This window comes from Anser cygnoides, chromosome 10, assembly GCF_040182565.1.
Source record: "Anser cygnoides isolate HZ-2024a breed goose chromosome 10, Taihu_goose_T2T_genome, whole genome shotgun sequence".
Classification (NCBI taxonomy): domain Eukaryota; kingdom Metazoa; phylum Chordata; class Aves; order Anseriformes; family Anatidae; genus Anser; species Anser cygnoides.
The window spans coordinates 6,458,676-6,474,195 of NC_089882.1; the positions used below are offsets into that span (position 1 = coordinate 6,458,676).

Genomic DNA, 15,520 nt, shown 5'->3' on the forward strand with positions numbered 1-15,520 from the left:
TTGAAGTTTAAAATCCTAAAAGTCTAACAACTTCTGGTAGACAACCGGAACGTTCAAAAATACGGTTCCTTGGGAAGCCTAACAAGCTCAAGGTTTGTTGTCAGAGCTAGGACGAGTTATCAGGAAACTGAGGCTCCCTTATCTCTGCTTTGCCTATTCTTAGCTCCTAAGAGGACGTGGGTGACAGCAGGTGGGATGGCCAAGGAGTCACCGAACGGTTTGTTGGAGGCTCTCTGGAGGTGGTCGTGCATTTTTAAGTGCGCTTAGTGAATGCTGTAGTGAACAGTTGTTTGGGGTTTTGTGAAGTTGTTGTTTTCTTTCACGTTTTTTCTGAAATGTTCAGACTTAACACTAACAGTCTTAGGAACGCTTTGGTGTGTCCTTCTGTATAAGGTCAGCAGCAAATCCTGTTCTTTCAGCTGAAAGATAATTGTCTTGCTCGTGATGCTGAGAAAAAGTAAACCTGCAACCCAAGAGAAGTGTTCTTTAGGTTAACTTCTTTATGTTTAAACGTCTATTTTAAATAACAGTACAGCATTAGTACATCAATGCTAAAGGTAAATCCTGTTCTTTCGACAAAATATTGCTCAACCCCGTATTTCTTGCTGTTTGTCCTTCTAGTGCTGGCTGTCTTGCGGGCTTGTATTGCACAGAGAACTTCAGATAAACGTATGTAGCTTCCATAGTGCTCTGCAGCTGGGCACGAAGGACAGCTTGTCCATTCATCTGTTTTCTTGTTGCTAAAAAGGACAATGTGGTCATCACAAATGAGCTGGAAAATATGCATACAAGAACGAGTGCTCACCCCGTCATGCTTATGGCTTAATTTCTAAAGTTTGGGGTCTTCTAGATGTGAAATTCTTTTAAGGAGGTGATTTATTTTTCCTTTTAACATATTAATGGGTTAGTTTCTAACCTCCCTGTACAGTATTTCTCAGAAGTAGGCTTATTGTACTATTGTTCTGGCACTAATGGTTTCATAAATACTCACATAAATACTTTTAGTCTTGTTTTTCCTTTGAGCAAAGACATATTCATGTGTTACTAGGATTATTAAAATAATCATGTACTTCAACTTTACACTGTACTGCATATGAAACAGATTTCCTCAAAGAAACAGAGAGCCTCTCAGAGGTCTGCTGTATCACCACTTGCATCAAAGCTGGAACAGAATGAAATTATCCAAATCCTCAGTACTTAATGTTACATGAGGCTTTTGACTCCGAAATCCCACTTGATGCTACTTTCATTCTTCTGATAACATAGTTGTAGGAAAGTAAGAGCAATTGTAACTAGATCCACAGTTCTGGGGATTGGTGGCATCCCTTAAGGTCTGTGGGTGTTGCTGTGGGTATGAAGCAAGCTGCGATTTCCGCTCCTCCGATGCTTTCGGGAGATGGGTGGCTTGCATTTGCTCAAGCAGGACCAAAGAAATCTCAAACAGATACAAAAATTAGGGTTACATGGAGGAAAAAAAAAGTCTAACTTAACCTCCTTTATCCTTCTGTAAGTTCAGATCCACGTAAACATTAACAGGATGAATGTGTGGGGCGTGATCTGTGCGTGCAGCTGGTTGCAGCGGTTGCACATAAAGCAGAATTCCTGACTGTGTTCTGCATTTAGTCCTGAAACGGGTTTTTAAAGGCACGCTTTGAGATGTGGAAGAAAATGCGCTGGGAGATATTTGCAAAACCTTAGAAATACCGATTTTTTTGAGAATGCAGTAACACACGCAGAGAGCCCTTCGTGCAAGGGCTGGTGCTTACACTCCGCTCCCCGTGAACCAGCCTTGCCAGTGCCACCTCCTGGGACAGTCCCAGGAACAGTAGGTGCAGGCACAGCACTTGTGTTGGTGAAAGGCAGCAGGGACTATTTGTGTGCAGCATTTCCAGGAGCTCACGTTAAGGACCTAAGTGCCAAAATCACTCTAAATAGAAAAATGTTTCAGCTTTCGCATGTATCAGTATTTCCTTGCTGCAATGATCATGAGAGTTGTGCAAATACCTGCTCCTGTGCTGCAAATCGCAGTGTAACACTTCAACTAATGTGAAACAATTTGGCTGAACGCACCTTTGAAAGCACAGTTTAATTTAGTTTAATTGCTCTTAGTTTTAGAACGGGAGAAGACAATCTTTGTCACGTGATAGTGAAGAAGTGGGTAATGCTCATTTGTTTGTCACATCAGGGCTGGATCGTGACAGCTGAGTCTACCCAGGCTGTCACTTTAATTAGGCTTTGCTTGGACAATTTTCCTTTTACTTAATGTCAGGTAGAAGAAAACTTAGCTCTTTCAGACGCTTGTGCTGAAGGACTGTTCCTATGCTCATCTGTTGGCATCACGATGGCAGTTTTGGTTTTCTTGTCCCTGGTGTGGGCTTTTGAGACCGCAGTGGAGGTGAATGTTGTAACTGGAAGGAAAATAATTTGGTTTGGGTTTCAGGTGCTGTTTTTTTCCTTTTCTCTTTTTTGAGACAGCGTGATATCATACTTAGTATTTCCAGAGGAAAATACTTGATGTTTTCTCCTTTCTTACCTCTTGGTTTGAGCCATTCTGGTAAATCCTCACTTCTGGCTGGGTTCTTGATTAAATCCTGGGATGTGTGCACGTGGAGCATCAATTGGGAGAATGCATATTGTCCTGCTCTTGGTGTCTGCGAGATGGGGCACAGCACCGGGGCTCAGCTCTCGTGTCTGCGTGGGGATTCGTGCACCGAATGCAGCACCGAGAATTTCATCTCTTTGCATAGCTGCTTTTGGAAGCTGAGGTTTGCTGGCTGTGCTTTGTGTACAGTGCTGTTACTTCAGACCTGCTAAACGGCACAGTGAGATGTTCCTCAAGCGTGAGTGCCGGCTGGAAGGCTTAGAAGAGCCCGAGCTGGGGTTTGATTTCTGTCACGTAAACATGTTTGCGGTTTATATGAATTGTTTTAATGTTACAGAGAGTAAGGCGACAGGCAGATTTGGGGTAAAAATGGTTAATGCACGTTTCTGAGGCTCTTCAGTCTTACAAAAAGATTTGGAAGGGGCTTCGAATTTCTGTTCAGGTTATTCTGCTCGAATGATACACCATTATTATTTTAATATAAGTTATTTGAGTTGAAGCATTCTCTTTGGAGAGTGCCAAAAAAAAAAAAAAGTGCCAGATGGGAACAAAATTAGGGGCAGAGAGACTCAGCCACATTGTACTGTTCAAAAAAAAAAAAAAAGAGGAGGAAAAAAGCAGTAAAAAGGGATCCTTCTGGTTTTATGACTTGAAATTCTGTGGTATAAGCCAAAGGATGCTAAATCATTGTAGCCCACGTGGGAATGAGACTTGTTTCTCCACTGTGTTTTGTGGTTTTTGTTTTTTTTTTTTTTTTAGATTTTTTTATTGCTCATACTCTGAAAGGGAAGACGGCTAGTATCCACTGCAAACCCTTATTGAGTTTATCCCCGTTCCTGTTTCTGGAAGGCAGTGCAAGCTGTCGCAGCTGGAGGAGAGCTGACAGCCTGAGGCAAGGGGTGGCAGCGAGGTGCAGTGCTGGTCGTGCCTGGGGAGCTGCGACCTGTGCTGGGGAGCCCAGGTGACATCGGTGCCAGCCCTCGCCGTGTGGTTTTGGTGGGCAGGGAGACTTGGAGCGAGGCTTGGATATCGCAGATATTTCGCCCGATTGTGGTTACTATGGTTATAGCTCGCGGTGGTAAAATGTGCTGTTGTACTTGCTTTGCTTGGCTTTTTCGTAAAGGGCTTGTAACCAGTGTATGCTGGCTGTAGTAGGAGTGTGGGCCTGCCTCTGAGGATTTTATGACTCCAATTATTATTACTGTGCCAGTTGCTTAACAGACCTGTTCTTTAGCCTTCCTGAGCTTGCTGCTAGCGTGAGTGAAATGGCCAAGTCATGAACTGGAAAGCCGCTCGGGCATTTGCATCATTCAAACAAAACAAAAAAACAATAAAAAACCTGTTCCTCAGATCCTGAAGCGTGTTCACCAAAGCCCTGGCAGCTTTTTGGCTGGGTGCAGAAGACGCCCCCAGCGCCGCCGGGCCCCCTCTCCTTGGGCACGCGCCTTCCCGCCCGCGGGGCTTTCGCTTTCACGTCTGCTGGTAGCAGCGAGCAGGGGAGTGCGTAAGGAGGAGTATGCAAATGCGTTTTTTGGAGAAGTTGTGCTAGTTATGTCAGTGGCTGGCCAGAAAATGATAAAACTTAATAAATGGAGTGTGCTGTCAGACGCACAGATAAGGAGTGGGAGGTCATGGGGGGAGGCGGCTCTGCAGGAAGCTTTTTTTTTTTGATGTGTAACCTTCCCTGGGGAAATACGGTGTGATTATTGCATTTTTCTTTTAGTTGGTAAGTTTCCATTTTAAAATTCACATCTTCATTCAAGCAGGGCAGCGCTCCTGCAACGCCAAATGCACGTTGGTAGCCGTTAAGGTTAGAAATAAGGTTTGGAAATAACATCACAACCAGGCACAGCAAAAAGACTTTGAAGGTGCTCTCAGATTCTTGAATTGGGATTTCCCATGAACGGCTCGAGTTTCTGATTTAACTGGCTGTGTAAACAGCAAATAACTGTAAGTCTGGGCAGAGGAGGCAGCTTCAAGCAGTGAGGTTAATCACGTAGGGAGATAGTATCTGCCCTTCCTTTGAAGGTTTCTTGACACTTCTTTTTTTTTTTTTACTTTATTTTTTAAGATATGGGAAATGAGGATCAGGAAACAGTGTGTGAACATTTTTTTTTTTTTTTATATCTAATAGAATTTGCTGCTGGCAAGGAAAAGTTTCACAGCTCTGCCATTCCTGGAAGAGCAGCAGGTCAACAGGTTGCTTTAGACAAGCTGCTGCCAGCTTTTATTGTGCTCGCATCAATCTGAAAATCACTTCTGTATAACCAAAATGCTTACTCTTACGTGTTTATTCACAGTCACCTAGACAGAAGTTGCTGTATACCAGGATTTTAAAAGCAAGGATGCTAAATACCTTCACTATTCTGTAAAATATTTGGTGGAACAGGTGGCTGTTTGATCTGATCTGCAGAACTTCCCAGGATCATAGTTATTTAAGGCTGAAGTCCATATCATCTTTGTTTAATCACTTGGAAATACACATAGATTGTTGCATAAAATGCATTATAGTTTCTGTAATGGTTGAAAAATCCAAATGCCAGTGTTGTTGAGATAGATTAGTGGCCTGATTCCAACCTGTAGACTCGATGATAACCTGTGGTAGTGAAATCGAATATCTGGGTATATATGGCTTCAGTTAAGAGCCTCTTCATACCGTTGTACAGAAAACCAGCACCAAACGAGGCGTATTAAGAATTTGGATTTTTGTGTGACAGAAAGGTAGGACTTTTTAGAGTCCCACTGTCTGCATTGGTCTCTAAATGCAGATGCTACATTTGAGTGGTTAATGTTTTGTGTGTTTGTTTAAGAACATGAAAACACCGCGTAGCTTCTTAAAAAAGGCTCTGTATGTGTAGTTAAAGCACAGGAGGTGGTTCTGGAGGGTAATGGTGCTTCTTGCTGGAGCAGGTTTACCAGAGCTCCTTGTCCGCAGGGGCAGCAGCCGCCAGCGCCCGGGGCGTGTGTAGCTGCCGCGGGTTTTGTGCTTGCTAACACTGAGCAGGGCCAAAGGATGACATTTTGGAGAGCCGGGTAATCAGCAGCGCAGCACTAATGAAGTAGGTGATGATCAGACTAACAGGGTTCAGCGCTTCGGGGTGCATGTTTCAGTAGCAATCATCGCAGTAGCTGCGGCGTAGTCAAACTCGGGCCAGCTCCGGGCCGCGCGGGCGCCTCGGCGAGGCCTGGTGGCGGTGGCCGAGGCCGCGGCCTTGGCGCTCCCACTGGTGGCACGAGGAGGGCTGGCCTCAGGCCCCGTGGTTCCCCGACATTCCTGCTGGTTGTGTGCTGCCCTTCGAGGGCTTTCGTTCACGACGTGTTAACGTCTGACCTGTGCAGGAAACTTGAGTTGTGTTTGTAACCGGCGTAACAGCTGCCGGCAGGTACGGACAACTGCCGCAATTAGCACGCGGCTCATAATTGAAGACGGATGGAGCTGATAACCCAGCCTTCTTCCCCTCCTAAGCTGCGTGGATGGTGCAGGGGGCGTTAGATCTCTCTGGCAGGTCCATCCATCACGGGCAATCAGAGTATTCGGAGAATAAACTGCTTTGTGATGTGCCAGGCCACGAGGGTGAGATTTCAAGTTGTTAAGCCGAGAGGAGGTGAAAGCCTGGATGAGGAATGCAGAAGAGACAAAGGCATAAATCTGTGAGACTGCGTGAGCACTAGGTTCTCCTTGAATGCTAAGGCATTTTTTTGTATTAATCATAATTTGAAATGCCCTTTGAAAGACAGCTTTGCTTACCTCTCTTCCTTTTCTCTTTGACTCCAACCTCTGAGTTTTGTTCCTAAGCATTACTTGTGCCGTGCACTGCCCTTGAACTCCGTTAGCTCCCTCAAACTGGAGCCTGCTGCCGGTGGTCGCAGCATGAGTGTCGCTTCCCTTGCCTTACCTTGGCCTGCCCCGTGCTCTGGCAGCAAAAAGCCATGCTGGCGTGCTCTCCTGCCCCTTGCTGTGTAAATCGGCCTGTTGGGAATCTCCGTGTGCTTTGCAAGTGCCTGACTTTTTTGCTGCTTTTTCAGTCTGAACATACGGCATGTATAGTACTGAGCACCATTCAGGGACTTCAGACAATTGTATGAGGACAGTGTGTCGGAGGCTGGCACAGCCTTTCTGCCGATGGAGTACTGAATGCCTGTTTGTTTTCTGTGTTCTTTCCAGTGAATTTCAATCCCAGTGTTTGGAACAAAGTCATCTCAGTTACCTTCTCTTGTTCTTTGTTACATGTGCTGTTCGCTGCGTCAGCAAACTTAGAAACTCATTTGAAAAATTAAGTTGGAAGATACTAAGGAAACCAATGTTTCAATTTGAAAACTTCTGTCTTGTTTGGTAGCAACTGTAGTACGCAACATTGAATAAGTGAGTCCATGTGGTATTTCATTAGTGAAGTATTCTTCCCCAGTTGCTGAAATAGATGCTTTTTGTGAAGTGGTCTTTGCTGTATGAAGTCTGACTACAGATGTCTTTATTGTCATTATAGAAAACCTAGGATAAACTCTCAGTTGGTGGCACAACAAGTTGCCCAGCAGTATGCAACCCCACCGCCACCTAAGAAGGAGAAGAAGGAAAAGGTGGAAAAACAAGACAAAGAAAAGCCTGACAAAGAGAAGGAAATTAGTCCAAGTGTTACAAAGAAGAACACTAACAAGAAGACTAAGTAAGTTTCAAGGATGCTCTATTACGTGTGGTGTGACTTCAGTACCATGCATTGATTAATTAAGTTAAAAGTTTATCTAACTAAAGTTTATCTAACTAACATCATAATCTCCCCTCTTCCCTCCAATTTTTACAGACCAAAGTCAGATATTGTGAAAGATCCTCCTAGCGAAGCGAATAGTATACAATCTGGGAATACTACAACAAAGACGAGCGACTCAAATCACACTTCAAGGTAACTTTATCGAAAAGTTAAGCTCTTAATATTTGAGAATTGTATAAATTGCAGACACTGTTTTTTTTGGTGGACCATCAGAGTACAGTCTAACTGACAGGATCTGGCCGAGTTGGTATGACAAGGCCGCCAGTGGCTACGGGTCTCGTATGCGTGCAATAAGCATTCAGCCACGCTTCTGGTGAGGACAGATTCAAGCATTTGAAATACTCATTCTATTAGCCACTTGGTTCTCATTTTTCTGCTTAAATAATCATGTGTCAACTGGGCAGTAATGTCTCCTGGCTGTGAAATACACTGGGCAAAATTCACCAGCAATCATAGTGGTCTTTATCAAATTCATACCGTCATTTGGTAGCAGTAACGAAGGTTACTTTTAAAAAATTTCCTTACCTGTAATTAAATAATTGTAATTGTCAGGATAATTTTCTTGAGTATACTGGAGTTAAGACTGCATGAACAGATTTGTTGGAATCTTTCTATCAACAAAAAGCATGAATGGTTGGCTTTGTATTTATCTATTTCAAAAGAGCAGCTGTTTGTGGAGAGCTGTTCAGTCTACGCTGATGCTCCATGCTTGTTTTCTTTAGGGTGGTGTCTTGTGCTTTTTTCATAATTCAAAAATTCAGAGTCAAAGTACAGTTCTTACGTTTTTAAACTTACAGAACTGCAAGAAGCAGAATCCAACTGGGTACTCTCCTTGTGTGGGGCACACAAGAATTGCATCCGTCCTGTAATCGCATAATGTTTTATAGGGAAGCTAGGTGAACAGAAGCACAATTTTTGTTAGCTGCAAACAGTCATAAAGTACGTGCAAAACATGGCTTTCACTGCTGTGTTAGCATAAAGATGGGCAAGCCATGACTGCAGAAAACGGTCTTGGAAGATTTTAAATAATAACATGAAAACATTTAGTAATAGCGAGTGCCCTTTACAGAGTAATTCACTGGAATGTAGCGAAGGCATTGTGAGATTTGCTGTGCTTAATCTGGAAGACCGAGATGTTTGTGGTGACTACTGCCAACTCTTCCTCAGTCCCCAAAGATTTAACTGTCCGTTCCTGATTTGATTGTAGAAATACAGCTTCATTGCAATGTTATTTTTGTCTTGTGCTTTTCAAAACAGTACTTATTTTGAGGCTTAGGATGCAGGAGACTTGATGTACTTGACTAATGAGATAACATTAAATTGATAGATTGCGTCAAATAATTGTTTTTACTCCTTAAAGGAGTCACTTTGTCTAGTGCAGAATCATCTAGTCCATCTTTTGTGGCAAGATTTTTTTCATTCCTAATTAGCCCTTAATAATAGTATCAAGACTAGCTGGAGTATTTTTAAGGGATACATCATTTCCTTCAGTTATTAAACTGTCTTCTTAAGTACTTAGTTTAGTGGAACTTTTCTTGCAGCTCACTGCCCTCAGGAGCGCTCTCAAGAATCTTTTAAAAGGACCTGATTTTTTACAGAGTTCCAAGTTATCTATTCAATTATTTTTTGTGCCCAGGTTTCCTAGCTTTTTTTTTTTTTTTTGGTAACTTGTATTTTAAGGGATCCTGTTTGAACTTCTTGGTTACCATGCCTGTTTCTGAAAAAAAAATACCTTGGTTTATTCTGCATCTTCCTGCACTCTTTGATTGTTTTGAAACGCATTCCTAGCTTGGCCATAAACCTTTTCAGCTATAAAAGAGGATGTGAAGCATCGGTGTGTTTAAATCAGTGATGGCTTCTGACAAGCAATAGCAGGAATGCACGTTCAGCCCAGCAGAAAGGTGGAGGCAGTAAGGTCTGTTCCGGTGTCTGGGCCGGCATTTCTTTGGCTGTTTCAGAGTACAAGAGAAAACAAATGACCTAGTCAAATTACAGGAAGAACCGGGTTTCCTAGAGGAACTCGGAGTTTAAGGAGGAAAATACGTACGTGTACTACGCTTCCGGGAATGTTTACTGCTGCCTCTGCTGCCAGTGCTTTGGGGGCAGCGCCGATCTGCTGAGACGCTAGCCGAAAGCTGATGGAAACCCCAAAAGTTGCTGAGCTGGCTGGCCTTTCTTGTTACCCACAAACACGGTGACATCATTTCATCTAGTCTGTGGTTACGTGTCAAGTTTGCTAACTCTCACAAGTGCGTACGTACAGCGCATACACGTGGGTGTATGTCTCGCTGCTGCAATTCAGTAAGCGCAGGTACTGCTTTGAAAAGGGCAGTGACTGACCCGAGGGGCAGATTCAAGTAGGAGGTTTTACTTGTAGTTATTCTTACACGATAGCATTTTAATTGTATTTTCTATTAGAAATGCTGCTCCTGTTCCGCATGTGGTACGTTGAAACAGCCTCCTAGGTTAGACATGAAAACACTGGTTTTGGTGCAGTAAATTCTTTTTTGCTAAAGAAGTTTGCAGAAATACTGTTGTTTATTTCTGAAGTTGTACATCCATCCTTAATACTTTCTTCTATTCTGTCCAGTTCTGGAATACCACTTGGATAGCTACTTCTTAAGGACTTCCCTCTTGTTAACTTAACGCTGTAAGCTAATGAGTATGCATGGCAAACACAAAGTCAGCTTAATTTCCTCTGTTTTTGTTTAGGCTGCATTAGCCTAATATTCTGTAGACAAAGAGAAGATAGGTTTAAAAGCTGGAGCTTGATTCCCCAAGTACGCTATCCTTCCCTCCATCTCTTGAAATAAGGCAGTTCTCAGCAAGCTACTTTTCACTGAAGTATAAAGACTCTCCTTTTTAATTTCCCTACTGGGAATATTCCGCTGCTTAAGTCTGACCCTTAATTAGGAGCAAAAGCTGTAAATTGCAGCAGTTGCTGCAGCTGACTTGGAATTGGTTGGTAGCTGGAGGAGTGTCCAAGAGCTTGTTGTTTCAGAGCTTTGGACCAGCCCCTGAAATGCACATGAATGTCAGCTTCCTAGAGTCTAGACCCTTATTAGCTACATTACTAATTGAATGATAGCACAGCATGCAAATTACTGAGATAATCCTGAGCTATAAATACCAGTGTGTTCTCTTCTGTTGTTTTTTTTTTTTTTTTTTCCCCTAACCAAAAAGAGCTAGCTGCAAGAAATATCGTTGTACGTTCTGGATTTTATTTTCAATAGCCTTGTTTCCAGAGGGAATGTTTTGAGCGATTTTATCCATAGCCTGATTGGGCATCTGATTTGTACGAGCTCAAAGCAGTTGAAAGAGAAGCCAAGTTGTCCCAGTGCCTGTGTTGTTTGCAGCTGCAGAGTTCCAATATGGGAATGAAAGAACCGTGTTCAAATGCTTTCATGTGGTTTTGTATTGCGGAGTCACAGCCTTGTCTCATAACATCAGGGCACATGATGAGATGGGGAATTTAGATGACAGAATTCTTTCATCTGCCCCTTGGGGAGGAGATCCCTAGGTCTCCCTGGCTCCTGTCTGCTCGACTCTCTTATAGTGTCCTCCTTTCTGGCTGAGCTGGATTAAAGATAACCGTCTACAGCACAGCACCTTTTGCCGAGCTCTACAAGACGGGTCCTCCCCTCGGGATCCAACGTGCTGCTGCAGCCCTCGCAGGCTGTGCTGCTGCAGGGAGCAGGAGGTCAAACCTTTGTCCTCTGCTGAGCAGCGCTTACTGCTACCTAGATTCTCTTCCCGATTGTTGCGGTCTGTGCAGGCGAGTGGAAGAAAAGTCACCGAGTTTGTTGAACGCTGTTTTTTGTAACAAACTCTTCCTTTCTCATTTATTTTTATCCTGTTTATAAATGTTTTCTCCTTTATTTTAGACCCAGACTGAAAAATGTGGACAGAAGTACTGCACAGCAGCTGGCAGTCACAGTGGGAAATGTCACAGTAATTATCACAGACTTTAAAGAAAAGACTCGCTCCTCTTCCACGTCGTCTTCTACAGTGACCTCCAGTGCAGGATCAGAACAACAGAATCAGAGCAGCTCGGGCTCTGAGAGCACAGACAAGGGCTCGTCCCGTTCCTCCACGCCAAAGGGGGACATGTCGGCAGTCAATGATGAATCTTTCTGAAAATTGCACATGGAGTTGTGGAAACTATGAATCAGGGTATGAAATTCAAACACTCCACCTGCCCATGCTGTTCAGATCCTGGAGAGCCTCTTTTGTGCTTGAACACACACTTTCTTGGACATCGACCTCTTACTGATGCAACCAGGATAATTTCTGCTTGCCGTGGGCATCTGGCCACCAAGGAATTTCTCACCCTAACGATTACTCTTGACACTTTTATGTATTCCATTGTTTTATATGATTTTCCTAACAATCATTTATAATTGGATGTGCTCCTGAATCTACTTTTTTATAATATCTGCTGTGCACAATTTTCCATGAACATTACAACTTTTTGTTTTGGGATAGGGAGTGGGTGGGGAGGGAAGGGGGCTTTATTTATTGCATTCACAAACTCCATCCTCTCTCAACATATCCTTTTTAAGTTCAGTTCTTCTTCCAGTTATACTGTGTACTATCAGTTTTGATATAAATTATATATAAATATATATATAAATAAATATATATAAAGGGTTATTTGAAACCAATACATGGAAACGCTGGTGCTTGAAACACTGTGAAGTGAAAAAAAAATATTGAACAGTTAAAGATCTGGGACAGTCCCCTTCTGTGAAAGTGCTGAAACTGAAATGGAACTGGTCTTAGGTGAAAAGCGTTCCTGAAGGTTTGAACCTAGATGGGACCCATTCTCTCGATTTGTTCCTTCCCCATTTCTTCCCTAAGCAATGGCTATAAGTGTACTGGACACAGTTTTGATTTTTTTTTTTTTTTTAATACCTTGGGATTTGAAATCAGGAGATTGCTCCAGATAAATGTGTATTTCTACTAGGGTAACTCAGCTTGACAGCTTGCAGGTTCGTGTCCAGCTGGAGCGTAAGTGTTCAGAACTAGTCTGGTGCCAGCACGCCACGGATTCACGCGTTCCGGTAACATCAGCACTGCTGTGTCGTGCATAGCCAACCCCCCCCAGAAGTTCGGTATCCTTAGGTTTAATGACTTTTATCAGTTTTCCAGTCCTGCGTCGATGACTGAGGTAACTTTAAAACTGGAGCTGTTCGCTGTGGGTTTTGCTGCACCCAGCGGTGTGCAGGTCGGTCATCGTCCGCTCCCTCCCGCCTGTCCTGTGCGTGCTGCCGGGATCGCTGTTCTGTTTGAATTCCGGCCCTGTCCCGGGGTGATCTCTGAGCAGCGTGTCGTCTGGTGAGGACGTTGGGCTTGTCCACGCTAGGACACTCTGGGCATGCTGCTGGGGAAGCAGGCGTAGTGATGAGCTGCCCCGCTGGCGAGCCCGCAGCGCGTGCGACTCCTGCTTGCGCCCGGTATCTCTTCGGTTGCGTTCTGAAGCTGTTCGGGCTGTAACTTCTTCTCCTGGCCTGTTAGTGTTGCTTTACAGTTTACCTTCCATGCATTATCCTGCTAAAACACTAGTCTGAGGAGGTGAAACAAACTTTTTTTTTTTCCTAAAAAAAAAAAACACAACACCTCTTTGGCTTTTCATCTTTGTTTAGTGGCCCCAGGGTGACCTGCGGTAATTTCAGGCACAGAGGCTGTGGCTTTATTCGACATCAAATGCATAACTTCTGGGTGTGAGGAAAGAGGGCCACTTCTTGACAGCTTCGTGCCAGCTTGTTGTGTTGTGAATTATTTGCTTAGCAAGAGTGATTTCTCTTTGTGGAGGCAACGGATTTGAAATTTCCTTTAAAATTGTGTGGTTTTGAGTAGCAGACGTAGGTTCCTTTCACACTAGCGACAGAAATCTGTGAGGTACCAATCCGTTACCACCTCCGCTCGAAGGCACGTGCGGTGGCAATGCCTTTGTGGTGGTGGTTTTATTCCGAGTACGTTGATATGGACACCCCAACTTAATTCTGCTTATATTCACAGTATAGGCTGTCTGTACCTTTTTAAGCATTTTTGAAGTATTTATTAAAGAACCAAAGGAAAACAGATGCTTCCTATGAGCATCAAGACAATTTATTATACATAGTTTTAAATACTATGAATTTCTCAATCCACATTTTAACATTAGTGGGATATTGCAAAGACATTCCTTTTTCCAGTTTTTACTATTCCTTTAAGGGTCTCAGGGAGGGTAAACTGGTCAGCCATATTTATTTATTTTACTGAAATGTATTGGAATAATTTTTTAAGAGAGATTTTTTGAAGATGCCCCTGAACTTGTATATTTTGCACTGCTTTATAAATGATCCATTATCGATTAGGCTTGCGTGCATTTTGGCCGTGATCCAGCAAAGCGTGTAAGCGAGTGGCAAGTCCCTTCAGCGGGGCTCTTTCTGGTGCTTAGTCAAACACGTGCTTGCATTCTTTGTTGAATCTGGGAATTTGTGCAAAAAAAAAAAAAAAGCATTGTGTGTACCAGGAAATTGCTTCTTTTTAAAGTGAATGGACCTGTAGATTAGTTGAAAAAGCTTTAACGCAGTAACCAGCTACTCATAGGCTACTGATTAAGTCAGTGAAATCTGTTTCTTTGGGTGTGCCTCCTTGATAAAGTAGCTTACTATACATAAGTGGGAAAATTTCTTTGGAACAAGTGACCTGTAATTCTGCATTTAGTAGAAATTGCTAGCTAAGCGTTGAACTTACCCGGCCTCATTCGTAGCTGTTGTGTTGTGGATTTGGAGGATAGCGTTTGCTTTTACACTTGATTTCTGAAGTTAGCACCCCCAAGGCATGTGTCTGGAAAAGGGATTCCCTTCACACGTTGCGTCCTCTGGTTATCCTGCTGTTGTTGGGGAGCATGTTTAAAGCCAACCAAGCCAACAAAAACACTAGTATAGAGGAAGGACCAGGCTCTTGGTATTCAGTGGCACGGAAAGCAGGTAAGTAAAGCACAGTGTTACGTTCGCTAAGTTTCGACTTTTACACAGACACACACATACACCAACACAGCTTGCCTGACTTGCTCAGTTTGACATAGTTATGCAAAGGAGAAATTAAAAAAAAAAAAAGGCATTTTACACAACCAGGCTATTTATTTTAATTGGAACACTTTGCTCGTTTCGAATTGGACAGATCTAAAACATGGCAGTAGCTTCCGCGAGTTTATTTCCACTGAGACGTCTTCACCTGCCTTACCAAGATCATTCTCAGTCTACTTTTTTAAGCTCTACCATAAACTTAAATTATTGAAAATTTATTAATTGCTGACTATATAATAACCTTTGCTTGTATGTAACCGAATGGTTTTAAGAGCCAACATTTAGAGTATGACAATGGAGCTGAACAGTTTTTAATGCGCAAGCAGTTCTGTTCTTGTGTATGACTTGTAACCTTAATTTACTGTGTAAAGATGGTTACATTATTTCCTTAGCTTTGTTTGTTGGAGACAAATATAGAATGCTTGTTTAAGTATGTCAAAACATAATCTTATCTTGTGGATTTTTATGTTAATGTATTATACGAGCTATATTTTTCATTTGCCCAGAAAGACAGCTTGTATAACGCTTTTGAAAGTTTTTCCGCTCTGTAAAGTCTTTAGAGCTGACAGTCCTGTTAGGTTTGTTTTAATCTTCATGCTAAAGTGTCAATGGTGGTTTTGTGAACTGGTCAGAAATTCACAGGTCTTAAATGTTTTTGGGAAATTTATATTGGACACTGCTCTTTGTCTAGCAAATAAAAGATGTTAATATATTCCTGTTACTGGCATGTGCACGACTGTTATTAGAAGCCACTTTATCATTTTCCTGCTTTAAATAGAAATGTCTATTTATGAATTCTGCTTGTAGTTTTTTCACAAATAAAATAGTAAAATTTAATTAAATCTGAAAGCTCTCTTTTTTGGGAGATGCCAGCATTCAGAACCAGTGGAGTCCTGCTGAAGCACTTTGTCTCTCTGTACGTCTTGCCCGTGAGCCGTCCCCTGAGCACCCCAGTTCTGCAGACACGGTTGCACACGTGGAAGGCTTCAGGCGTGTCAGTACGTCCGTGTTGTTCCCCGGGACTGCCTCTACAAGGAAAGCTCGCGGTGGGTGTCTGCAGAATTTGGGTTCTCTTACTG

The 15,520-nt window shown here is 42.9% G+C and overlaps 1 protein-coding gene across 2 annotated transcripts in view; it reads left to right on the plus strand.

Annotated features, from left to right (window-relative positions):
• The window catches only part of RYBP (RING1 and YY1 binding protein), a 44,599-nt gene extending 29,437 nt beyond the window's left edge, over nucleotides 1–15,162 (plus strand). For both annotated transcript variants that reach the window (XM_067003242.1, XM_048068538.2), the window contains 3 exons: nucleotides 7,087–7,263; nucleotides 7,399–7,497; nucleotides 11,250–15,162. In XM_067003242.1, the coding sequence (XP_066859343.1) occupies nucleotides 7,087–7,263; nucleotides 7,399–7,497; nucleotides 11,250–11,502 (529 nt within the window). In that variant the 3' untranslated portion in view covers nucleotides 11,503–15,162. The remainder of the gene's footprint in view (nucleotides 1–7,086; nucleotides 7,264–7,398; nucleotides 7,498–11,249) is intronic.
• Nucleotides 15,163–15,520: the final 358 nt, after the last annotated feature.